Source organism: Rhinoderma darwinii, chromosome 2, assembly GCF_050947455.1.
Source record: "Rhinoderma darwinii isolate aRhiDar2 chromosome 2, aRhiDar2.hap1, whole genome shotgun sequence".
In the NCBI taxonomy this organism is placed as follows: Eukaryota; Metazoa; Chordata; class Amphibia; order Anura; family Rhinodermatidae; genus Rhinoderma; species Rhinoderma darwinii.
Window position 1 is genome coordinate 310,856,542 of NC_134688.1, and position 26,173 is coordinate 310,882,714.

At 43.0% G+C, this 26,173-nt stretch overlaps 1 protein-coding gene across 1 annotated transcript in view; it reads left to right on the top strand.

The window, feature by feature from the left end:
• Positions 1-26,173, top strand: part of SYT2 (synaptotagmin 2) — a 476,939-nt gene that overhangs the window by 51,126 nt on the left and 399,640 nt on the right. Inside the window, exon 2 of the mRNA XM_075853527.1 lies at positions 7,217-7,309. Within this exon, the coding sequence (XP_075709642.1) occupies positions 7,297-7,309 (13 nt within the window). The 5' untranslated portion in view covers positions 7,217-7,296. The remainder of the gene's footprint in view (positions 1-7,216; positions 7,310-26,173) is intronic.

Consider the following 26,173-nt stretch of genomic DNA (forward strand, 5'->3'; position numbering starts at 1 on the left):
GCATAAGCTGCTACTTTGTATTCCAATTTCCCACATATCAACCCTGTTATTGATCCGTTTTGTTTAATTCTTTGTAAAAGAGTCTCCATTACTAAAACGAATAATAACGGAAAGAGTTGGCATCCCTGTATTGTGCCATTATTAGCCCTTTCCCACTCCTGGACATACTATTAGATCATGGTAAGTGCATCGTTTGTGCTCCATGACCTAATAGTACATCCTGCATCAAACATAGCGCCGTTCGTGCAGGGCGCGTTCATGTGCTGTGATAGCTGCTGTTTCCGACAGCAGGCTATCACAGCTCAATGTGCCGGGACCAATCGAGATGGTCCCGCCTCGTCGATCGCCGCTATTGGTTATTCAGTGACTGTGAGAGGGGACGGATGCTTTATGTAATCTGTCCACCTTTTTTTTGCTCAGTTTTCCGCTGGCTATTCTAAATAAAGGAGATTTATTTTTACATTCCACAAGGAGTGCTGATTTTTCCTCTGGAATATTACTTAATAAATAGTATTTCTTGTTATGTTTATTTAATAAATGTTATTTAACCCCTTCCCGCCGCAGCCATTTTTCAGATTTAAATTTTAGTTTTTTCATCCACACCATCCAAAAGCCATAACTTTTTTATTTTTCCGTCAATATAGTCCTATGAGGGCTTGATTTTTGCAGGTCGAGTTGTAGTTTTTCGTTTATTCTGCCATATAATGTACTAGGAAACTGGAAAAAAATTATTTGGTGGGTAGAAAATGCAAAAAACATCGATTCCTCTGTTGTTTTTTGCACTTTGTTTTTACAGAATTCAATGTGCAATTAAAACAACATGTTAACTTTATTCTGCGGGCAATATGATTACGGTGATACCAAATATATATAGTTTTTTTTATATTTTACTACTTTTACAAGTAAAAACCTAAGTGTAAAAAATAACATTTATTTTGCGTCGCCAAATTCTGAGAGCCATAACTTTTTTATTTTTTTGTTGATTAAGTGGTATGAGGGCTTATTTTTTGCGGGATAAGCTGTAGTTTTTAATGTGAAGTTTTGATCACTTTTTATTCCACTTTTTGTGGGGGATGAGGTGACCAAAAAATAGCGATTCTAGCGTTTGACTTTTATTTTTTACGGCGTACACCGTGCTGGTTAAATAATGATATATTGTAATAGTTCAGACTTTCACGGATGCGGCAATACCAATTATGTTTATTTATTTTTTTACTATGCTCTAGGGGGGAAATGGGAAAGGGGGGGTTTTTCAAATATTTTTTTACATTAAAAAAAACTTTTATTTGACACATTTTTTTATTTTTTTTATAAGTCCCCCTTGTGGACTTCAACCAGTGATCGTTGGATCGCTTGCATTATATACTGCAATACTAAGGTATTGCAGTATATCGTTATTCTGACAGGCCAAAGGCAGGGCTTAATAGGAGCACAAAGATGGCAGACCTGCTCGTTACTGTGAAGTGTCGGCTGTAACATACAGCCGACGCCCGCATCGTATGGAGCGAGTTCACTCTATGAACCCGTTCCATACTTCCCCCTACCCGGCTATGACGTAAGGGTACGTCAAATTTCGGGAATGGGTTAAAAAAATTTGTTTATTCCAATTTTTTGGGCACCACTATGTTTTTAGAAACGTAAACTCTACTGAAGAATAATTAACTTTTTTCCGTCCCATTAGGGAACTCTTACTTTTCACCTTTTTTTTTTTTTTTTTCTACCTTTAATGTCCTAGTATATCTTTGTATATCAGTACATTATACCTTTGAAGAAGAATAATATAAATTTTGAGATATTTGGGCAGAAAAAATACATTGTGGCAATGTAAGGCTCTGTTCACATCTGCACTTTTCCGTCATTCTGTTCTGACATAGGAACAGAATAACAAGGAAATTGGAAGCACCAGATCTGTCAAATGGTGGACACCAATGGCGCCTGACGGAACCCATTTAATGGGTTTCGTCGGTTTTCCATCAGTGTTCGCACAAAATAGCGATTCATGGTGTGAACAGAGACTAACTTGTGACTCACTGCTAGTGTATCTGCCTTCTATACAGCAGATCTTGACTTTGAGTCTCAACAGTGCCATGATGTAAAAGGAGACGCTGAGAAATAATAGAATATAAAGAGATAACCTCTGAGCATCAAAGCTGTGCTAAGGGCCGCTCCCCCAATGTCAAGAGAAGTGCAAGAGCCAATGTAGTTTCTTCTATCTAGGAGAAAATACACAGAAGTTAAAAGGGTTTATCCAGGATTTCAAATTTGATGACCTGTGCACATCCCTGTGCCCTGGCTGTTGCTAACAGCCCTGGGCACTGGGCAGAGTGTCGGGGCCAATCTTTTGGTCCCTGAACATGTGATCGCTGTGACAACCGATCAAAGCGATCACATGCATTTCAATGTAAAATATAGTGTGTACGCAATCGAGTGCACACAGCCCTATGCCACGCTATTACCAACAGCTCTGGGCACTGGGCAGAGAATCAGGGACCAATCTGATGGTTACTGAACATGTGATCGCTGTGATCACATTTATGTTTATTTTGACATTTCTGGCAGCAAATCTGCCTCTTTTCTTCTCCTCACACATTGTTTCAGTGTGTGGAGAAGAAGAGACTTAGAGAGAATTGCTGCCAGAATAATAGTGTGTCAAAAAAAATACAGTGTTACACATCAATACATATCAATACACTCTTTGTATAGATAGATTTCTAACTATCTATACAATCTATCTTCTATCTTTTGTTCTATCTATCTATCTCACTTTCTATCTTTACTAGAATATTAGAATATGCAGGTAGGGAATATATAGGGAATATATAATTCTATATATCTCCACATATATAATATATATATATCAATAGCGGTTTATTTTTTGTTAGCAGTAGTGTGTATATATATCCTTATTTTTGAACTTGAAAACCCTTGTGCAATTATGTTAGCACCGCTGTAAACAGTTTTGCTGTTTAGAGGAGCTATAAAACTGACCTTCCTTTGAGCTAGTTGAGAATCTGGAGCATTACATTTGTGGGTTCGATTAAACTCTCCAAATGGCTAGAAAAAGAGAGCTTTCATGTGAAACTCGACAGTCTATTCTTGTTCTTAGAAATGAAGGCTATTCCATGCAAGAAATTGCCAAGAAACTGAAGATTTCCTACAACGGTGTGTACTACTCCCTTCAGAGGACAGCACAAGCAGGCTCTAACCAGAGTAAAAACAACGTTTCAGCTCCTTCCCCTGGAGCTTTTCTCAAGCGTGAGAAAGCCTTTCTTTGGCTTGAGAAAGGCTCCAGGGGAAGGAGCTGAAACGTTGCTTATGGGACAATAAAAGTACCCTCTTTTTTCACCTTCATAAACGGAGTGCTGCCTATTTTTGCTTTATATACAATTGGGATTTTGGTCTAATCTCCTGGGCTTGCACCCACATTATACCGGTGCTGCTGGATCCATCTGTTTATATATATATATATATATATATATATATATATATATATAATCTGTTATAAAAAAGTAATATATATATAAAAAAATAATAATTGTTTGTTTAGTTAGTGACGTTATGGCGAGAACGCTTTTTAGCGCTGAGGAGGCATACGCCATGCTGTGGTCTGAGTCTGAGACCGCATCAGAGATGGCAGTGACGATGATAGCGTCACTTCAGGTTCATCTTCAGGGGACGTTATCCCTGACACAGTAGAAACAGCGGAACATGAAAGCGCTGTGCCTAGTAGCGCTGTAGCATGGGAAAGCCTGGTCCCTCCAGTTCAGGCTCTTGCATGGGTACCTGCTCCATCTTTTGGGCCTAGAATCCACGGATTTACTGCCACTCCCGGCATAACTGTGAACAATACAAATGTTGTCCAAATGGATTACTTCCATTTATTTATTACAGACGACCTCCTAAATATGATTGTCCACGAAACAAATTTATATGCCGCTCAGTATATAAGGCAGAAACCTTTATCCACCCATACCAGAGATTGGACACCCACCAATCTGCAGGAATTTAAAAAAAAAATTCGGCTCACCCTAGGTATGGGTATTGTAAAAAAGCTCTCCATTAGGTCTTACTGGTCATTAGGTCTACCTTCCAAAAGGGCAAGATATGGCGTTAAGCTTTATAAATAGTGTGAAAGCGGGTCAGGATATACTACCGCCCTCAAAATTTATGAAGGGCGGGACCGTTCAATAAATGTTCCTGGATGCCCCCTGATCTTTCCACCAGCAGTAAGATAGTGTGGGAGATAAAGCAGCCTCTGCTTCATAAGGGGTACCACCTGTACTGCGATTTTTATTCCAGTGTGCCCCTGTTTCGGCATTTGCATGCTGCAAAGACCGGGGCATGTGGTACCGTGCGCAAAAACCTAATTGGTTTTCCGCAGCCATTAGTGGAGAAGCGCATGTTAAAGGGGGACTTCTGTGCTTATGCATCTGAAGAATTGCTGGCGGTCAAGTACAGGGATCGCAAAGATGTATATGTACTAAGCACAATACATACTGCAGGAACAGTGGCAGTGAGGGAAAGAGGGGCAACGTCGGACAAGCACAAACCAGTGAGCGTGTCCGAATATAACAAGTACATGGGGGGGGGGGGTTGGATTTAAGCGACCAGGTTTTGCAGCCCTATTTAGTAAAACGCAAAACAAAAACCTGGTACAAAAAAGTGGCCATTTATCATCTACAGGTGGCAATCCACAATTCATTTGTGCTCTATAAAAAAAACAGAGCAAGAGACACATATCTGGATTTCCAGTAGAAAATTATCGAAGGCCTCATATTTGATGTTCAGGACACCAGAGAATTCCGAGGATGTCAAACGACTGACTGAAAGACATTTTATCACTCGCATTCCCCCAATACCAACTAGAAGCAACCTCCAGAAAAAGTGCCGCGTCTGCAGAAAAGATGGGCGCCGCAGATATTCCCGATATTTCTGTCCCTCGTCCCTCGCAACCAGGCCTGTGCATTCACCCATGTTTTATAAAATACCACACTGTTCTGAATTATTAGATTTTAGTTAATTATTTGAAAATATATTTGCCCTACATTACATTTTAATTTTTCCAATGATTTTACTCCAAGGGTGAGGGAGGGAATGGGTGGGGGGTGGATGTCATGTTTGCATATTTTCTAAAGTTCATCTGCTGGAGAGCTCCATTTGCAATTTCTTTTTTAGGAAATCCCCCCCCCAAAAACAAATCCCATTATACCCCTAGATGAATACTTTTGGGATCTCTGCTTCAAGAGCAGATATTTTGAAAGTGTTATAAAATCTCTGAGTTTTGTAACACCAGCTTTGAAAAAATATGATTTGTGAAATAAGCTTCTTCTATCGTCCGCCCTCCTACATCTCTATGTGATAAATAAGGCACACATATTTGGTATCTCCATGCACGGGAGAAGTGGCAGAATGTGAAAGGAGATTAATTTTGTCCGTGGTCCATACTGTGTGAAAAATGCTAGCATAAACTGATGCATTTGCCAACAAAATCGTATTCAATTAACTTTCAGAAGAAAACTGGACTTTCTAAAAATATGATAAACCCCTTGAAGAAAATTTTGTGGGGTCTGTTTGTGTGAATGAAGTAATTTATGGGTTATTTGTAATGTTTCAGCAGCATTAGGCCCCTCAGGAAACAGTATGCTGCTATAAAATCAAATGCAGAATTCCTGGACCGAAAAGGCAAAAAAGCCTTCATTTATGCCAAGCCCTGGCACATGCCCGCACAGTGAATAAAACACACATATTTGGTATCCCCATGCACGGGAGAAGTGGAAGAATGTGAAAGGGGATGAATTTTGTCCGTGGTCTATACTGTGTGTGAAAAATGCTAGCATAAACTGACGCATTTGCTAAATTCTTGAATTTTTTTCCAATTTTGCCCGCTTTAGAGAAAAAAATAAAAATGATATATACTGACAAATGCCATTAAAACAAAGCCCTATCTGTCCTTTAAAAAGAGTGTAAAATTCAAAGATGAACTTTATTCACCTGCAGAGTTATAGTCATCTAAAGAAGCGCATAGCAAAATTGTGAAATTTTCTCTGGTCATTTAGCTGTAAAACAGCCTTGTCCTTAACCGGTTAAAGCATAATGTAGACGCTCTTGTGTATGCCTTCTGTATACCTGGTTTAGTTGAAGGGCCATTTATGGATTGTCTGCCATCTTGGTTCCTTCTTCAGCTCTGATATGGTTCCCCTAATGCAGACTACATTTCCCGTTTTGATTCTGGCTTTCCGGAGGGGGCTGTGTGTCATCACACTGAACTTGCTCTGTTATGAGTCCTACCAAAGGGCAGCAAGTGATAGATCAGACATATAGAACTTCTGTCATCACACTGCAGTTTCTCAGTTTATCCTATGTAGCTCTGCCTGTCTCCTCTGCCTCCTGCTTGTGATACGTTTTTCCATGTCAGTTTTTACACATGAGGCAGGGGAGAGTAGCATCTCATAGAAATACACCAGACTCTCTGCACACTGCACACACAGATAGTACAGACAGTCAGTATGAATCAGGAGTTTTATAACGCTGCAGCTTATCATTATATTGACTCGTCTATTATATTACTGCAGAGAAACACAGAGGAACATGGAGGGTGGAGCTGGGTGGGGATAGGAGGAGCCTCAGTGCTGCCAGGTGTGATTTGATTGGTGATAATGTAATCCTGTAGTTCACAGGAAGTGAGCCATGCAGGAGAGGTTCACTACCTGTCTACACATGAGAGCATGGTCTATACTGGTGGTCAGACTGAGATCACATGATACAGCTACCCTTAATAAAAGGGTTTAAAATGTATAGATGCAACTGAGCTGGGAAAAAACCCAAATGACACTGCTTGAAAATTGCTGGTGAGTTAGCATTATATGTGCACATTTTTTTTATTTTACTGGAGTGCTTCTTTAAATGTGGCTCACAAGGTACAAGATTGGGGACCTGTGGTGTAGAGCATCCCTTTTTTTTCTTTCCTAAATCCAATTGCTGCTACGTTATTTTGGCGCATTTGTATTGTTACTTATTTTTCTTATATTGTTTTTTTTTCATTTCGTAGAGTGCATTAGGAGTTCTTTCCTATTTTTTATTATTATCCGCGATATCAGTTCCCGATTAGTTCAGGATTCAAAAAAGTTATTCTGTCACCATTGTAAATTACAGTTAAGAAATAGCTGAACTGGTACATTGAGTTATTACAATGTGGTTTTCCTTTTATTTGTTGCAGTGTTATCATTCAGCAGGCTTAGACCCAGGTGTGAGAAGATACCTCTATTAAACTCCAATCAAGATTTGTGATTAAGAGCAATGACAAGAGAAGGTGAGGGGATGTATTGGTTAAAGTGAATCTGTCAGATTTTCATGCTGCCCTGTTTGAGGGCAGCATAAAGTAGTGACAGACACGCTGATTTCAGTGGCCTGTCACTTATTCGTTAATGTGAGAACACACATCTTATCACACACATTTTGTCTTTGTTATTTGTGCCTGATTGCTTGAATTCAAGAATGAGCCATATAATAAGATGAGGACAGTCTTGGCTATTAATTAATTGCTGACCAGCACATGCATGTTAAATTTCAATAACTGGCTTTTAGTGTCAGGGTGTATTCACACTGTGTGCTTTTGCAAAGTGAAATTTCAAAAAAATCTTTTTTTTTTTTTTTGCAGATGTTACATTTTAATTTATTTTTTCTCCCTGTAAGACAGCAAGCGTTAACAGAGAAACACAACTTAATATTTATTACCATGATTCTGACGTTTTTAGAAATTTCCCATATGTGGCACTAGTGTGCTACTTGACTACAACACAGGCCTCAGAAATGAAGGAGCAGCTTGTGGATTTTGGGGCCCCCTTTTCATCAGATTTTATTTTAGGCACATGTCAGGTATGAAGAGGTCTTATGGTGCCAAAACATAAACACCCCCAAAAAGACACCATTTTAGAAACTACACCCCCCAATGAATTCATCTAGGGGTGCAATCGATCATTTTGACCCCACAGGTGTTTCATTGATTTTATTAGAATTGGGCCATGAAAATATAAAATAATTTTTTTTCCAATAAGATGTAGTTTTAGCTACAATTTTTAAAATCTATTTGGCTTTTGGAATGCAAATTTTGCTGGATTCGTTCATGGGCGCCATGTCGCATTTGCAAAGCCCCAGTACAGTAAAAAAAATAAAAATAAAAAATTGACTCCATTTGGGAAACTTTGGAGATTTTTGCCCCCTAAGATTTTTTTGTTGAATTGATTAGAATTGGGCTGTGAAAATGGAATAAAGGAGAAAAAGCCCCCCAAAATTTGTAAAGCAATATCTCCCGGCAACCCTCCACACATGGTCATAAACTGTTTGGACAAATGGGAGCGCTAAGAAGGGAAGGAGTGCCATATGACTCTTGGAGCGTAGATTTTGCTGGAATGGTTTGCGGAAGATGTCGCATTTGCAAAACCCCTGATGTACCAAAACATAAGTGACCTCATTTTAGAAACTACACCCTTCAAGGCATTCATCTAGGGGTAGTGAGCATGTTAACCCCACAGGTGTGAATTAGGGCACAGTGGATGTTGCAGGGTGAAAATGGCAATTTTACAATAGAGCTGCCATTTGAGTCCCCAATATGTTGCACCACCTTGAAAAGACAGTTCTATAAATATTATACAGTGTTTCCTGGTTTTATAAACACCCTACATGTGGCTTAATCTTTTTCATGGCATATTACAGGGCTCAGGAATTGAATGAGTACCCTTGCGAATTTGAGGCCTAATTTGGCAATTTACACAACATTGGCATTAACAATTGCAGGGCTCAGAGGTCAAATAGTAAAAGAAACTCCTGAGAAGTGACACCCATTTTGGAAACTACACCCCTAAAAGCATTTATCAAGGGGTGTAGTGAGCATTTAGACACTACAGGTGTTTTTCAGAAATGAATAAGCAGCGGATGATGCAAAGTGAAAAGATGCAATTTTTCCCCAGATATGCTGTTTCTTTGCAAAATATGCACAGCTTGTGCCACTGGAGAATCGTTCCCCATAAATAGTTTAGAGGGTACTCCTGGATATGGCAATGCCAGACATGTGGACATAAACTGCTGTTTGGGCACACTGTAGGGCTTAGAAGGAAGGCAGTGCCATTTGGCTTTTGGAGTGCGGATTTTGCTTGGTGGTATTTTAGTTTGGAGTTTTGCTGGTATTTCAGTTTATAATGTGGGGGCATATGTAAGCTGTGCAGAGTGCATCAAGGCATAAAATAAGAGGGTATAGTAATGGTGTAAATAATACAATTAATAATCCATAGTCGTGTGGTACGCTTTGAAGCAATCATATATTCAAAGTCCTGTGCCACACTGATAAATGGTGTCCTTTCTTTTCCCCCTTTTGGAACTCAATCTGCACCTTTTTTGGAACTTTTCCTCCTTTGTAGTTTGGAAACTTTGCTGGGAAGGTGTTGTCCTGCTACCGGACGAGTTTTTGGTTTTATTGGTACCATTTTCAGAGTCATGCAACTTTTGGATCACTTTTGTATTCCATCTTTTGGGAGGAGATGTGACCTAAAAGCAGTAATTCTGGCCTAGTTTTTTTTTTTAAATTCTTACGGCGTTTACCGGGCGGGATAAATTACATGATCATTTTATAGGTTGGGTCGTTTTGGACGTGACGATACCAATTATGTATAGTTTATTTACATTTTTTATGTTTTTCCAATAATAATATTCTTATTATTGTAAAAAAGGCAATTTTTGTTTTTTTAACTTGAAACTTCCTTTTGTCAACTTTTTGTAAAAAAGTAAAGTACTGAAAAAAGTTGGGATTGGGGTAGATGTAATTAAACATCCTGCTAGCAAATGCTTTTTAAGTTCTAGGAATAAATCTCTAAACAGCGATGGGTGCTTTTCAACTCTTGCTTGCAGTTATATGTAAAGTACTAACAACTGTTTGAGAAAGCCTGCGTAAATGCGGGGCGTAAAAGGCTTCCGTAGCTGACGGCAAGATGGCTCCTACGTCATAAGCAGTGGATGTCAGCAGTATGTTACAGCTGACATCCACCTTTAATGGCAGGAACCGGAGCTAGCGCCGATTCCTGGCATTAACCCCTTAGATGCAGCGATCGAAATTGATCGCTGCATCTTAGTGGTTGGCAGCAGATCGGCAGCCGTGCCATGCGATTGCAGGGCTGCCGAATGCTGCTATGGCAACAAGAGGCCTTACAATGGCCTCCTGTTCTGCCATTACGAAAGCCGATTAGGCCCCACCCGGAGGCGAAGCCTAATCGGCTTGCTGTTAGTGAATGAGTGACAGATCTAATTCATTGCACTGCATAGGTAGTGTAATGTATTAGTAAAAAATATAATAAAAGTAATAAACCTAAAAGACAATCACCCTTTTCAAGTCCTTTTATTATTGCAAAAAATAAATAAACCATACATATTTGGTATCGCCACGACCGTAACTATAAAAATATTATGTTATTCATTCCACACGTTGAACAGCATAAAAAAATAAAAACCGTAAGAAACAAAGCCAGGATTTGTTTTGGTCACTCTGATCTGCAAAAATTGAAGTAAAAAGTGATCAAAAAGTCGCATGTATCCAAAAATGGTACCTATAAAAACTATAGCTCGTCTCACAAAAAACAAGCCCTCATACAGCTCCGTCTAGGAAATTTTTTTAAAGTTATGGTTCTCACAACATGTCGACAGAAAAAATACATTCTTTTTACAAAATAAATTTTATTATGCAAAAAGTTGTAAAACATAAAAAAGTGCCATAAATTTGTATCGCCGGAATCATACTGACCCGCAGAATAATGTTTACATGTAATTTATAACGCTTGGTGAGCGCTATGTAAAAAAAACTAAAAACCTATGCCAGAATTGCTGTTTGTTGGTCATCTTGCCTCCCAAAAAATAGGATAAAAAGTGATCAAAAAGTTGCAAGTACCGCAAAATGGTACCAATAATAACTACATCTCTCCCGCAAAAAAACAGCCCTCATACCACTACGTCTATAAAAAAAACAAAATTAGTTAAGGCTCCAATATGTCAGGAATTAAAAATATGCAGCTGTGCCTGCCCGAGGGGAACATTTCTCCTGTTTCAAGGACAACACCTTCCGAGCAAAATTTCCCAAACTGCAAAGGTGTGGAGTGTGGACAAAAAGGGGGATAAGAAAGGACACCATGTATCAGTGCAACACTGGCCTGTGCATAAAGATTTGTTTCACAGTGTAACACACATCAATGGATTCTTTTTTTATTTTTTTACCCCATTATTATACCACCTGACTATGCCCCTGATGTACTCCGCACAGCTTACATATGCCCCCACATTATAAATTAAAATGGCAGTAATACCCCAAACAAAAATACTACCGAGCAAAATCCACGCTCCAAAACCCAAATGGCGCTGCCTCCCTACTGAGTCTTACAGTGTGCATAGACAGCTGTTTACTTCCATATACTGTCACTTTGGGTTTGTGAACCCACTGGGCCGTACCGCCTTGACGGTATGGCAGCTGGTCAACAGGGCGCAGGTCACAGTCTATATTTCGTTTAGGGAACCTGTGGCAGCTCGGACAGTAGCAAAACAGGCTCGGCTGGGACTAGGCAGCAGGTAGACGTCAGGCGTGGAGTAGCAGGACAGCTGTGGAATACAGCATAGCACGACTATAGCACAGCACGGCACTTGACCAGGATAGCACAGGATACAGGTACGGGGAGCACTGGAACTGGAAAACACTAGGAGACCATTTGCATAGACAAACTAGGATACGACAAATAACGCTCAGGCATGGGAGGAAGGGGATGGGCCCTTCTTATAGCCCAGTGTGCTCTGGGAGCAATCAGCTCAATCTCCCACCTGCGTGCCTTTGGCTTCTTAAGTCTGGACTGAGCTCGCGAGCGCACCCTGGTGGTCACTGTGGCACAGGACGGCCATATGTGCAGACATCTCTGGAGAGAAGGGCGTCGACTTGATGGAAGGAGTTCGTGGTCAGCGACCACGGACGTTACAGTATCCCCCATCTTACGCCCCCTCCTCTTGGGACCAGAATGAGAAAGAAACCTCTTAATGAGGGTAGGAGCATTGAGATTCTTTTCTGGCTCCCAGGACCTCTCTTCTGGTCCAAACCCCTTCCAATCTACTAAATAAAAGGCTCTTCTTCTTACTTTTTTAATGTCCAGGATCTCCTCGAAGGTGTCTGAAGGACCGCGGGAGGCAACCGCAGGGCTAGGAGTCTTGGTAAAGCGGTTCAGAACTACCGGTTTCAGGAGGCAGACATGGAACGAGTTGGGGATCTTGAGGGTAGGAGGCAGCCGAAGCTTGTAGGTGACAGGGTTGATCTGCTGTAGGATCTCAAAGGGTCCGAGGAACCTGGAAGCAAATTTGTATGATGGCACCCTAAGTCGAATATTCCTGGAGGACAGCCAGACCTTCGTGCCAGGAAGAAACTGTGGAGGTTCTTTTCTCCTTGTGTCCGCCTGTCGACTGCCAGCAGGATGGAGAATCGAGTCTGCTGCCAGATCTGCAGAAAGTCCCCAAAAGCAGTGTCAGCATCTGGCACCTCGGATGTATTACGCACTGGAAGAGGAATTCGTGGGTGTTGGCCATAGACAATAAAGAACAGTGTATTCCTTGTGGACTCGCTGGTCTGATTATTGTATGAGAATTCAGCCTACAGAAGCAACTGCACCCAGTCATCATGCTGCTTGGAGATGAAGTGGCGTAGGTAGTTCTCCAAGATCTGATTGATCCTATCGACCTGACCATTGGACTGAGGATGGTAGGCCGAGGAAAAGTCCAACTTTACACCTAGGAGTCCGCGGACGGCTCTCCAGAACTTCGAGGTGAACTGAACCCCCCGATCAGACACAATATGCTTCGGCAAACCGTGCAGGAGGAAGATGTGTTGGATGAAAAGCTTGGCCAGTTGAGGAGCAGAAGGAAGACTGCTCAGAGGAACGAAGTGGGCAATATTCAAAAATCGATTCACCCCCACCCAGACAGTACTGCATCCAGCAGAGAGAGACAGGTCAGTGATAAAGTCCATAGCTATATGCTGCCAGGGAGCATCAGGCACGGGCAATGGCTGGAGCAGGCCAGCAGGTCTGGCGTGAGCAACCTTGTTAGCTGCACACACGGAGCAGGAAGAAACAAAGTCCATAATTTCTTTGGGCAGCGTGAGTCACCAGAAATGACGGGCAATCAGATCTCGGGTCTTACGGGTCCCCGCGTGACCTGCCAGTCTAGAGGAATATCCCCAGCGGAAAATCCTCCCTCTGTCAGCCAGGCGCACAAAAGTCCTCCCTGGATGAATGTCCCCAACATGCAGGGGGTTGACAGAGACAATCCAAGACGGATTAATAATGTTCTGTAGAATTTCCATGGTGTCTGGAACCTGGGAAAGGACAGCGACCACTTGGCCTGACGAGGATTCAGCCATTGGGACGTCTGGAGATAGATGAGATTCTTATGGTCCGTAAAAATCAGAATGGGATGAGCTGTGCCCTCTAGTAGATGTCTCCACTATTCCAGGGCCTATTTGATGGCCAGTAAGTCCCGATCCCCAATCGAGTAGTTGTGTTCTGCGGATGAGAAGAGCTTAGAGAAATATCCACATACCATTGACTTGCCCTTGAAACCTCTCGGGAATAGGAGTGCACCAGCACCGACAGAGGAGGCGTCCACCTCCAACGAGAACTGTAGAGAAACATCTGGATGGTGAAGGATAGAGGCTGATGTGAAGGCACTCTTCAGGCTATTGAATGCGGACTCTGTCTCAGGAGTCCACACCTTGGCATTCATGCCCTTCTTAGTGAGGTTAGAGATAGGAGATGTCAGTTAGGAGAAGTTTGGAATGAACTGTCTGTAAAAATTGGCGAATCCCAGAAAGCGCTGTATGGCCCTCAAGCCTTGAGGGCATGGCCACTTCAGGATGGACTTTACCTTTTCAGGATCCATCTCGAGACTACGATTCGAGACCATGTAGCCCAGGAAGGGTAGAGCATCTTTTTCAAACACGCACTTCTCCAACTTGGCGTACAGACGATTCTCCCTTAACCGCAGCAAAGCTTGACGGACATGTCTCTGATGCGTCATAGGATCTGGAGAAAAAAATCAAGATGTCATCAAGATAGACCACAACACAAACATAGAGGAGGTCACAGAAAATGTCATTAACGAACTCCTGGAAGACCGCGGAAGCATTACACAGGCCGAAGGGCATTACTAGATATTCATAGTGTCCATCACGGTTGTTAAATGCAGTCTTCCATTCGTCACCCCGGCGAATCCGGATGAGGTTGAAAGCCCCACGCAGGTCTAGTTTGGAAAAAATCTTGGCACCACGTATATGATCAAACAGTTCTGAGATCAGTGGCAACGGATACTTATTTTTCACCGTGATCTAGTTGAGACCCCGGTAGTCAATACAAGGATGCAGGGAGCCATCCTTCTTCTTGACAAAGAAGATCCCGGCTCCTGCCGGGGAGGAAGACTTCCGTATGAAGCGCCTCTCCAAGTTCTCTTTAACATAGGCGGACATGGACAGAGTCTCTGGCAAGGAGAGAGGATATACCCTACCACGGGGAAGGGATGCACCAGGAATCAACTCGATAGGACAGTCATACGCCTGCTGTGAGGGCAGTGTCTCCGCCTCCCTTTTGCTGAAGACGTCCGAAAATGCAGCATAATGACCAGGCAATCCTGCCAATGACCGAGGCAGAGGAGGCTAGGCCGAAAGAATCTGCACCAGGCAACGGCCGTGACACTCGGGGCCCCACTGGAGAACCTCAGAGTTGCAGTCCAGGACTGGGGCATGTAGTCAGAGTCAAAGCAGGCCCAGCAGCACGGGGTTAACGGCCTTGAATAAGACATAGAACGATAGAAGCTCGAAGCCTATTTGGGGCCTCAGCGGCTTGGTCACAGCTGTAACTGGGTCTGGCTGAGGTAGTCCATTTATCGATGCAACCATCAACGGTCTCTCCAGAGGGGTAGTGGGTAATTGAAGAAGGTCCACCAGGTCTCTACAAATGAAATTAGCAGTGGATCCAGAGTCCAGATACGCAGAGACCTGATGCGTTTTTTCGCCGGACACTATGGTAGACAATTTAGACGAGAGTCCCTCTTTGCCCAAGGTTGTCTCTCCTAGCAACCCTAAGCTTTGGGGCTTTTGGGGAAACAGACGCACAAGATGGCCTCCGAGGCCGCAATATAGACAGAGTCCCGAAGTTCGTCTGCGTTGTATCTCCTAGGTAGATAGCTTACATTGGTCTATCCTTACAGACTCCTTAGGAGGATCGGCATCTGAGGGCAGCAGGGGTTGCTGCAAGTTGGGGTCGGACTAGGAAGCCCTCCCGACGAGCCTCTTGGAGCCGTTCTCGGAGCTTCTATCCGGGCGGCCAGAAGGATGAAGTCATCCAGGGTAGACTACAGATCTCGAGCGGCAAGTTCGTCCTTCATTTTAGTAGACAGTCCATGCCGGAATGTAGCCACCAGGGCCTTATTGTTCCACAACAGTTCTCCCGCCAGGGTGTGGAAGTGGATGGTGTACTCACCCACGGAGATGTCTCCTTGGCGTAGGTTCAGCAAGGAAGCCGCTGCAGAGGAGACTCATTCAGGCTCCTCAAACACCAATGCGAAATGTCCGGAGGAACCCCTGGAAGTCACGGGTCTCTGGTCCTTGTCTCTCCCAGATAGGGTTCACCCATGCAAGGGCCTTGCCAGTGAGAAGAGAGATGATGAAAGCGACCCTTGCGCCATCAGACAAAAATGCCCTTGAATACAGGCTGAAGTGGATCTGGCACAGGTTCAAAAATCCACGTCAGGTACCTGCGTCTCCATTATAGCAGTCAGGAAGTGGCAAAGAAACACAAGGATCAACACTAGCAGGAGCAATCAGCTCAATCTCCCACCTGCGTGCGCTTTGGCTTCTTAAGTCTGGACTGAGCTCGTGAGCGCACCCTGGTGGGCAGTGTGGAACAGGACGGCCGTATGCGCAGACATCTCTGGAGAGAAGGGCGTCGACTGGATGGTAGGAGTTTGTGTTCAGCGACCACGAAAGTTACACATATATGGCATCGCCATGCCCGGGAGAACCCTTTTAACAATTTTTGGGGTGTGTATCTCTAGTGGCACAAGCTGGTCACGACATATTTGCCACTGAAATGGCAAATCAGGGGAAAAATGTTAAATTTACATTTTTACTTTGCCCCATCCGCAGCGCAATAATTGATGGCAAACCCAAATGCTCAATACACCCCTTAATAAATGCCTTGAGGGGTGTAGTTTCCAAAATTGGGGTCACTTCTCAGGTGTTTCTATTATTATTTCACATCAGTGGCAATTGGGAACCAATACTTTGTAACTCACCAAATTAGGCCTCAATTTCGCATGCTACTTTTTCACTTCTGAGCCCTGTTGAATGTCCAGGCAAAAGATTAGGGCCACATGTAGGGTGTTTCTAAAACCTGGAAACACAGCATAATAATTAGAGAGCTGTCTTGTTATGGTGGCACAAGCCGGGCACCACATATTGGCTTATCTATAGAAAAATTCCCATTTTCACTCTGCAACATTGAGTGCACACTTATTTCTGGAAAACAACTTCAGGTTTAACATGCTCACTACAACCCTAGGTGAATACCTTGAGGGGTGTAGTTTCCAAATGGGGTCACTTCTGGGGGGTTTACAATGTTTTGGTCCCACAGGGGCTTTGGAAATGCGATATAGCGACCAGAAACCAATCCAGCAAAATCTGAACTCCAAAAGCTCCTTCCCTATTGAGCCCTACCATGTGCCCAAATAGCAGTTTATTACCACATATGCGGTATTGATGTACTCGCGAGAAATTGCTTTACAAATGTTGGGGTGCATTTTCTCCTTTATTTGAGAAAATGAAAAAGTTTGAGCTACATCTACGTCTTATTGAAGAAAAATTATTTTAACCTGTGTTTTGTCAAAACGCTGACTACACCCCTAGATGAATTCCTTGTGGGTGTAGTTTCCAAAATGGGGTATTTGCTTTGTTTTGGCATTACAAGACGTCTTCATGCCTGACATGGTGCCTAAAATATATTGTAATTAAAAAAAGGCCCCAAAATCCACTATGTGCTCTTTTGCTTCTTAGGCCTGTGCTTCAGTCCAATAGTACACCAGTTCCAAATGTGGGATAATTCTAAAAACTGCAGAATCTGTGCAATAAATGTTGAGTTGCTTTTCTTTGGTAAAACCTTCTGTGTAAGGCTAGGTGCACACGAGCACATTACGTCCGTAATGGACGGAACGTATTTCGGCCGCAAGTCCCGGACCGAACACACTGCAGGGAGCCGGGCTTCTAGCATCATAGTTATGTACGATTCTAGGAGTCCCTGCCTCTCTATGGAACTACTGTCCCGTACTGAAAACATGATTACAGTATGGGACAGTTGTCCGGCAGCGAGGCAGGGACTTCTAGCATCGTACATAACTATGATGCTAGGAGCCCGGCTCCCTGCAGTGTGTTCGGTCCGGGACTTGCGGCCGAAATACGTTCCGTCCATTACGGACGTAATATGCTCGTGTGAATCCAGCCTTACAGATTTTTTTTTTATTATATATGAATTTCTGCAAAAAAAATTAAATTTGATAAATTTCACCTTCACTTTGCTTCAATTCTTGTGAAACGACTAAAGGGTTAAGAGACATTTGAAATGCTGTTTTGAATACTTTGAGTGGTGCAGTTTTTAAAATGGGGTGACTTATGGAGGTTTGCATTGTAAAGGCCGAAGCCACTTCACAACTAAACTGACCCCTGTAAAAATAGCCTTTTAAAATTGAAAATGTGAGAAATCTCTGCTAAAGTTCTAAGTCTTGTAATGTTCTAGAAAAATAAAAGTATGTTCAAAAATATGATGCAAACAAAGAAATGTTAATTAAATGTTAAGAAATATGGGAAATGTTAATTACCAACAATTTTTTGTGGTATTACTATGGATTTTACAAGCAGATACATTTAAATTTAGAAAAATGCTAATTTTTTTAATTTTTCGCTAAATTTGTATCTTTTACAATTAACCCCTTCCCGACATCCGCCGTATATATACGGCGCATGCCGGGTGGGGGAATATGGAGCGGGCTCACGGGCTGAGTCCGCTCCATAGAGCAAATGTGTCAGCTGTGTGTTACAGCCGACACTTCCGGGTTACGCAATCCCGCTTGTTTAACCCGTTAAATGCCGCGTTCAATAGAGATCACGGCATTTAAATTACTAAAAACAGGGGGCGAGCCCCTGTAACGTCTCAACCGCAGCCCTGAAAAAGGGCTGCGGCGTGAAAGGGTTAAATTCTGAATGTATCGACCAAATTTTACCATTAACTTAAAGTACAATGCGTTACAAGAAAACTATCTCAGAATCGCTTGGATAGGTAAAAGCATTCCCAAGTTATTACCACATAAATTGACACATGTCCGATTTGAAAAATGATGCTCTTTTAGGAAGGTCAAAAGTGGCTGCAGCGGGAAGGGGTTAAAAAAAGGAAATATTTATAGTTGTGCAGATCCCAAGTCGGCCAGAGATTACTTTTGTTTTCAAACTGTTTTTATTGAGTATGTAAAAAACATAATAAAATACTTTATAGAAACACAAAGTTGGTTTTGTTATTTTGTACAGCTTAGCATATACAAGTATACAGGTGTAAATAGACAATAGTTTGTAAAAAGTATACAAACAGTAATGAATTTCAAAATAATACACAAATAAGGAACACGGGGAGGTAAATAAGGAAGAAGGGAAAGGGTATGTCTGTCCTGTGTTAGTAATTGTGGCACCATGAAGTATGTAATGCATGTAAGTATTCCAGAAGGATGATCTAGCCTTATAGAACTGAGGTCTATGGTAAACACGTCATCAATCTAATGAAGGGTGAAGATATTCATAAGGTACGACTCAAGCTAGGGAGACTGAGATCTATTGAAATACACTATCCAAGGAGACCAAATATGCACAAATTTTGTTCTAGTCTGCCGTTCCCAATGAAGTGATTCCTCAAACCTACGGATTTCTTGTACTTTTAGTTCCCACTGATGGATATATGGAGGTGTAGCAGACTTCCAATGCAATGGAATTAACAATTTAGCTGCTGTGATTAGAATTGTAGTTAGAAAAGTCGTTCCGTTTGGGAGTAAAGAAGTCAGAAGGTAGCCACAATAGGATCACCTGTGGCGATAAAGGGACTTTAGAAGAACCTATATCATTTATCGTATCGATTACCTTTGTCCAAAACACGTGTATAAAATTATATTGCCACTAAATGTTAAGTAAGGATCGCTTGTCAAGAGAGCATCACCAGCACCCGTCTGATATGTCAGCATTAACCATGCTCAACCAGACTGGTATTTTGTACCAACGGGATATAACTTTGTATGAATTTTCCTTTATTTTAATACATTGAGAAAAGACATGTGAACGTTTTAAAATAATTTGTTGTTCTTGTTGTTCTACCTCTGTGAAAGTAACTTGCAGGCCTTGTTCCCATATAGAAAGGAGATTCAGTTTGCCATCCTTATTCATATGTATTGGCAAGGGCACCCTTTTGAATCACCGAGCAATTTAATTGACATTCAAATTGGGACAAATTTTTTGAGATGGAGTATTTGGAGATGTACTTATTGCGTACATTCTGGAAGTCTTGCTGTTGTAGGAAATCTTTTAAGATAAGGCCTGTTTTCCTAAATAATAAAGGAACAGAAACTTGAGAATCCGTTTCAAAAAGTGCAGAGATTGTCATATTGGTAAGTTGGCTCCACAAGGAAGTTTGAGGAAATCTCTTGGCATCTACCAGAAATGTTAAAAGGCTTAAAGGCAATAGGGGAACGGAGAGGGTGGGTTTTGTTAACATCCTGCCAAACAAGTATGATACACTTAAAGGAATCCTGTCATCAACATCTTACCTGTTAAAATCGCCTGACTCCTCAATGGCCGCAGCTGTCCAAAGTTAGTTTCTGTGCTCTTCTCTCCTGAAGTTCTCCTCTTGCCCTAAATATTGTTATTTAAACCTTTCACGCCTTCTATAGTAATTTATTTTTACTTCTATGATGCAGGATCTTAACACCGCACACCGCCGCCGCCTGTCCAGCCCTAAATACCCAAATCTCGTTCGAAATATCGCGCATGCGTGCTTCATTACCCTTCCCTGCTTCTGCTGCTTTAGTGTCTCAATGTGCATTGGAGTGAGAGAAGCTGTCAATCAAAAAGAAGGAGGCGGAGTCAACTCTGAAACACCGGAGGAATGAAAATCTGACTCTTTTCGAGTGAAGATTTGACTCTTTTCTGTTCATTTGCATACGGCTCCGGACCGCTGAAAAACGGAATACTAAAGGTACAGAGCTTACTTAGAACATATTTATAGGTTAGATAACAATGATTTTTCGCCCACTTTCACAAGGTATTGCTGGCTAGATAGCTAAAATGCTGGTGACCGGTTCCCTTTAAATAATGCGCTGGAGCAGGATGAATTTGGAGAAAAGGGCCTCAATCCGCACATATACTGTTCATCGGATAACGATTAGCTCCCTTTCCATTCTGTGTATAAGGTGGGATTAGACTCTTGGATTTGGGATTTCCATCTATTTAAATGATTCGCTTTGTAGTATGCAAATAGATCTGTTACTTACTTGAGTGAGCAACTCAAAAATGTCCTAGGTAGCCATATGGGAAGTATCTGAAGCATATACAGAAGTTTAGGGGCTATAAACGTTTTTAGAAGATTTTTGCGACCCATCTAGGACATGAATTGGATTTTAAGGTTTCAAAGTTGATTCTGGACAGACAAGAGTAAAGGCATATAATTACTGGCATACAGGTGGGAAGGGTCTTTCGTAAGTTGTATACCTAGGTATGTTAAACTGTTATCTGGCCAGTTAAACAGTGAGTTGGCTTTGATGGGGTTAATGAATGATTCAGGGGTGGAAATATTTAATACTCCGGACTTCCCAAAATTAACTTTAAAATTTGATACTATCACAAAGGAATGAAACAGACCTACAAGATGAGGTATGAAGGTTGTTGGGTTTGTAGTCAATATGAACAAATCATCTGCAAAGGCAGCTGTGGTATGCGTGTAAGATCCAACTTTAGTGCCCTGTACCTGAGGATCTTGCCTTATCTTCTGAATTAAAGTTTCCATCACAAGGATAAATAAAGAGGGCGATAAGGGGTGTCCTTGACGTGTACCATTAAAAATGTTGAAATGTTTGGAGAGGGAGCCATTAACTTTAACATTCGCACTGGGGTATAAAAATATAAAAATTATAAGGATATAACAAAAATATAGCTTGAAGGAACATCTTTGGGACACCAAATTTCTGTAAGGTAGCTTTTCAATAAGCCTAATTAACTCTATCAAATGCCTTCTCGGCGTCAGTGCCGAGAAGGACCAAGGCAATCTTATGACGCTTAGCATATTCAATCAGTCTGAGAACTCTACAATTATTGTCTTTACCTTCGCGGTTTCTAATAAAACCTGTTTCTTCTCTACCAATTATCGTGGGGAGTAAAGGGCCCAATCTAGCTCCAAAAACCTTAGCCCACAACTTTATGTCTGTATTTAATAGTGAAATGGGTCTGTAGCTACTACAGCATGTGGGTCCTTCCCTTCCTTTTGTAAAATTGTAATGTGTGCTTCTAACGTCTGTTTCGGGAGAATATCACCCTTGAGAAGGGAGTTATATAATGCTGTGAAATGGGGAAGTAAGGTGGTTTTAATTTTTTTTTAAATATCCAATAGGAAGGCCATTGGGTCCAGGGCTTTTCCTCAAGGGGATGGTCTGTAAGGGTATGTGCACACACACTAATTACGTCCGTAATTGACGGACGTATTTCGGCCGCAAGTCCCGGACCGAACACAGCGCAAGGAGCCGGGCTCCTAGCATCATACTTATGTACGATGCTAGAAGTCCCTGCCTCGCTGCAGGACAACTGTCCCGTACTGTAAACATGATTACACTACGGGACAGTTGTCCTGCAGCGAGGCAGGGACTCCTAGCATCGTACATAAGTATGATGCTAGGAGCCCGGCTCCTTGCACTGTGTTCGGTCTGGGACTTGCGGCCGAAATACGTTCGTCAATTACGGACGTAATTAGTGTGTGTGCACATACCCTTAGACTTTCTATAATTCTTGTTCTGTAAAAGGGCGCATAAGAGTGATAAGAGCGTCATTATCTATTTTCGGGAGGTCAATGGAGTCCTGGAAATGAGAAATCAGTGATGTCCCGTCTGAAACCGATAGGTCAGATAGTAATGTAGTCTGTAATTATACTATTAAGTTTTGATAGAAGGCATGAAAGGCATCTGCAATATGGTTTCTGAAACTGTCTTACCCTCAGCCATCTTGATCTCCGGGATGAAGGTCTTTTCTTGTTTGCAAACTAGTATTGTCATCATTTTCTTACCTTTGTTGCCATGAGCGTATTGTTTGAATTTCGAAATTTGAAGTAGTTTGGCAGATTTAACATTAAGAATATCTTTCACTTTTTCCCAGAGATCAGTTTGTTCCTGCAATGGAGAATTGGCCGTTGTCTTTTTGTGTACGCCTTCTAAAAGAGAAATCTGTGAGAACAGAGAATTAAACAATTCGTTGCCCTTTTTCTTCATGCGTGACCCTAATGAAATAAGCTCACCTCTTATTACAGATTTGTGATTCTCCCACAATATCGGAGGGGAAATAGAATGAGACATTACAGGTAAAATATTGGGACAAATGATTGACAACTTGTGCGTTGGACGTATCTGCTAAGAGAGTGTAATTTAGTCTCCAGCACCAATAACCCTTAGGAACATCGGGGCATGATCTGATAACAAAATATTCCCTATGTCCGCTGTGCGAACTAAGGCGATATACTTCTGGGAGAGAAAGATATAGTCCAGTCTATGGTACGTAGTGTGAGTAGGTGAATAGTAAGTATAATTGTAGCGTCTATGGGGGGCGTGGCCGGATGTCTGCCTGAGTAGACATGCTTCACAGTGCTCCTGAGCTCCCTGACTCCTTATCCTGCTGATATCCTTGCCACCCTGCGTCCTAAGTTGCCCAAACGGGCAGGACAAGTGCATCTCTCACCCCTTTATCCTTACCTGTCGGTAGTTTTCGGATCTTGTGTCATGGGGCCCTCCTGGAGAGAGAAGCTGGTCAGCCGGCGGCACTTCCGGTGGAGCACGAGGCGGGCGGAAGTGAAGGGCTGTCTGCTGGAGTCTAGCTCTGTGTCGGTCGCTGCTGCTGGAGGCTGGTGTTACTGATTGCTGGCGACGGAACTGTGGATCGGCTGGAGAGGCAGAGCTGTGCAGCGGTGTGTGGTGGCTGTCCCATTGCAGGCAGGAGGATCAGTCTAAGGAGCGCTTCCCAGGTATTTCACTGGCCTGAGCTAGCTGTGCAGGCGCACTAATCACCCTGCATTGGGCCTGGCACTGGGTCACCGGGATACCTCGCACCCTTAGCTTGTGGACTTGCTCCGTTTGGTGTATCAAACACCCTGCCAGTTCCTACATACCCTGCATCCCTCCCTTTGCATCATGGGTGGCAGTAAGGCTGGAAAGAAGGGGAAAACGAGGTCCACGCAGGGCAGTTATATTCCCCCATCAGATGAGGAATCCCTAGATGAGATGGAGGATGGAGCCTCTGGCTCGGCCCTGGCCAAAATCAAGGCTAATGCAGTAAAGAGGCTGGAGCAATTTACTAGGCCTGAACACCCCTCTGCTTCTCCAGACCCATCTTTATCCCTGTTTGAGGGCTCGCTGAATCCTCCAAGACCAATTTCACCACAGGACCTGCCTGTTTCTTCCTCTCATGTGGATACGAAATTTGCTGAGTTAATGTCTGCAATTACCTCCTGTCAATCCTTGTGGTTACTAAAGTGGATGAACTCCGTCAGGACTTTGTTATCCTGAGGCATGATGTGCAAAAAGTGCGGGAACGCACTGCAGAAACAGAGCGCAGGATATCAGAGGTGGAGGATACTTTATACCCTATTCCAGCTCAGATCGCTGATTCTGATTTGAGGAGACAGGTGGAGACCTCGGTCGAACGGGCTGATGATTTTGACAGATTACGCCAGAACAACATCCGCATAGTAGGGCTGCCGGAAAAGTCAGATTGTACAGATGCTGTTTCTTTCCTGGAAAAATGGCTGAAGGAAACCTTTGATGGCACTGTGTTTTCAGCATTCTTCACAATCGAACGGGCTCATCGGGTCCCTGCTAGGCGCGGGCTGCCGGGAGGTCCCCCTCGGCGTATGCTGGCGCGACTGCTGCATTTCAGGGATAGAGATGCTATTCTTCAGGCGGCAAGACGTAAAGGCTCTATCTTACATGGCTCTCAGCGGATCTCCATTTATCCTGACTTTTCGGTCACGATTCGGAAGCAGCGTGTGCGTTTTACAGAGGTCAGGAAGAAGCTCCAAGAAAAGGGATACAAGTATGCGATGTTATACCCTGCTAAACTGCGGGTGGTTGATGGGCCGACCGCAAGATTTTTTCTTTCCCCCAATGAAGCCTTGGACTGGGTGGCTGCCACTCCCCGAGCCCCAGAAGTGAACTTCCCCCCCTGATTGCTGCGTTCTCCTGCTGGGGTAACCCCCTGATGTTTAAATTGTTGAGTTTTCTCTTTCTCTCCTTGAAAAGTATTTACTGCACTGATTGGGTTGCTGATTACCTGATGTACTTACACTGTTATTTAGGAGAGATGATGTGATCTGACTGTGATGTACTGCTTAACCATTTTGTCACTTGTCTTTCAATGTTTAATTTTTATTTCTGTTGCTCCTTTTCCCCTCTTAGTGGGGTCAGGTCTCAGGGCTGTGCTGCTATTGTAGCTGTTAGCTTAGTCAGGGACCACTGTTCTCAGTTGTAGTTCAGTTAGTGGGTACAGTTCTGCACTAGAAGTCTGGTGCTTGACAGGGACTGTAGGGGTTTGTTTTACTGTATTTCAATGTACGGTTATATGTGTTATATGTGGTGTGTCATGATTGTGTGTGTGAATGTTTATGTATTCTTCTCCTTTCCATTCCCATCATATATTGACTCTGGGTCTCCTACTGCTTTCTGCTCTTCAGGTGTACCATGGCTGTAATTAAGGTCTTGAGCTGGAATGTCCGTGGGCTTAATTCAAAATTTAAACGGTCTCTTGTTTTCAATTTCCTGAAGAAACACTCGCCTCATGTTATCTGCTTACAAGAGACGCATTTAACTGGACAAAAATTTTTGGCCCTTAAATGGGCCTGGATAGCTAGAGGGTGTCATTCCTCATATTCCTTATATTCTAGGGCGGTGACGGTTCTGATAGCCAAGAGTGTGCGCCTGGAGGTGTTGAAGGTAGCATGTGACCATTTTGGGCGCTATGTCATTATACACTGTTCATCACCCGGGTCCTGCTTTACCATAGTAAGGCTGGGTTCACACGACCATGTTACGTCCGTAATGTACGGAACATATTTCGGCTGGAAGACCCGGACCGAACACAGTGCAGGGAGCCGGGCTCCTAGCATCATAGTGATGTACGATGCTAGGAGTCCCTGCCTCGCTGCAGGACAGCTGTCCCGTACTGTAATCATGATTACAGTACGGGACAATAGTTCCACGCAGAGGCAGGGACTCCTAGCATCGTACATCACTATGATGCTAGGAGCCCGGCCACCTGCACTGTGTTCGGTCCGGGTCGTCCCGCCGAAATACGTTCCGTAAATTACGGACGTAACATGGTCGTGTGAACCCAGCCTAAATGTATATGTTCCCCCGCCCCTAGATCCCACACTATTGGACTTGATAGCCCAGAAACTCTCAGAGTTCCCTGCTGGCCCAGTGTTGTGTATGGGTGACTTCAATGCAGTCCCTGACATATCAATGGATCGTACTGGAGGTTCGGATCAGTCCTCTGTTCACCTCAACTCCTGGTCCTCAATGCTTCATCTGACAGATGTTTGGCGCTGGAAATACCCGCAGGAAAAAAAAAATACTCCTATTACTCCTCTACCCATAAAACCTTTTCTAGAATTGACCTTGCTCTGGTGTCACAGGACCTTTTGCCCATGGTAACTGCTATAGATATCACTCCACGAGGCATCTCAGATCATTCAGCTCTCATTTTGTCATTTACGGTTGGTCCCCCAGCTGACTCCAAAATATGGAGACTGCATCCGGCCTGGCTGTCCTCTGCTGAGGT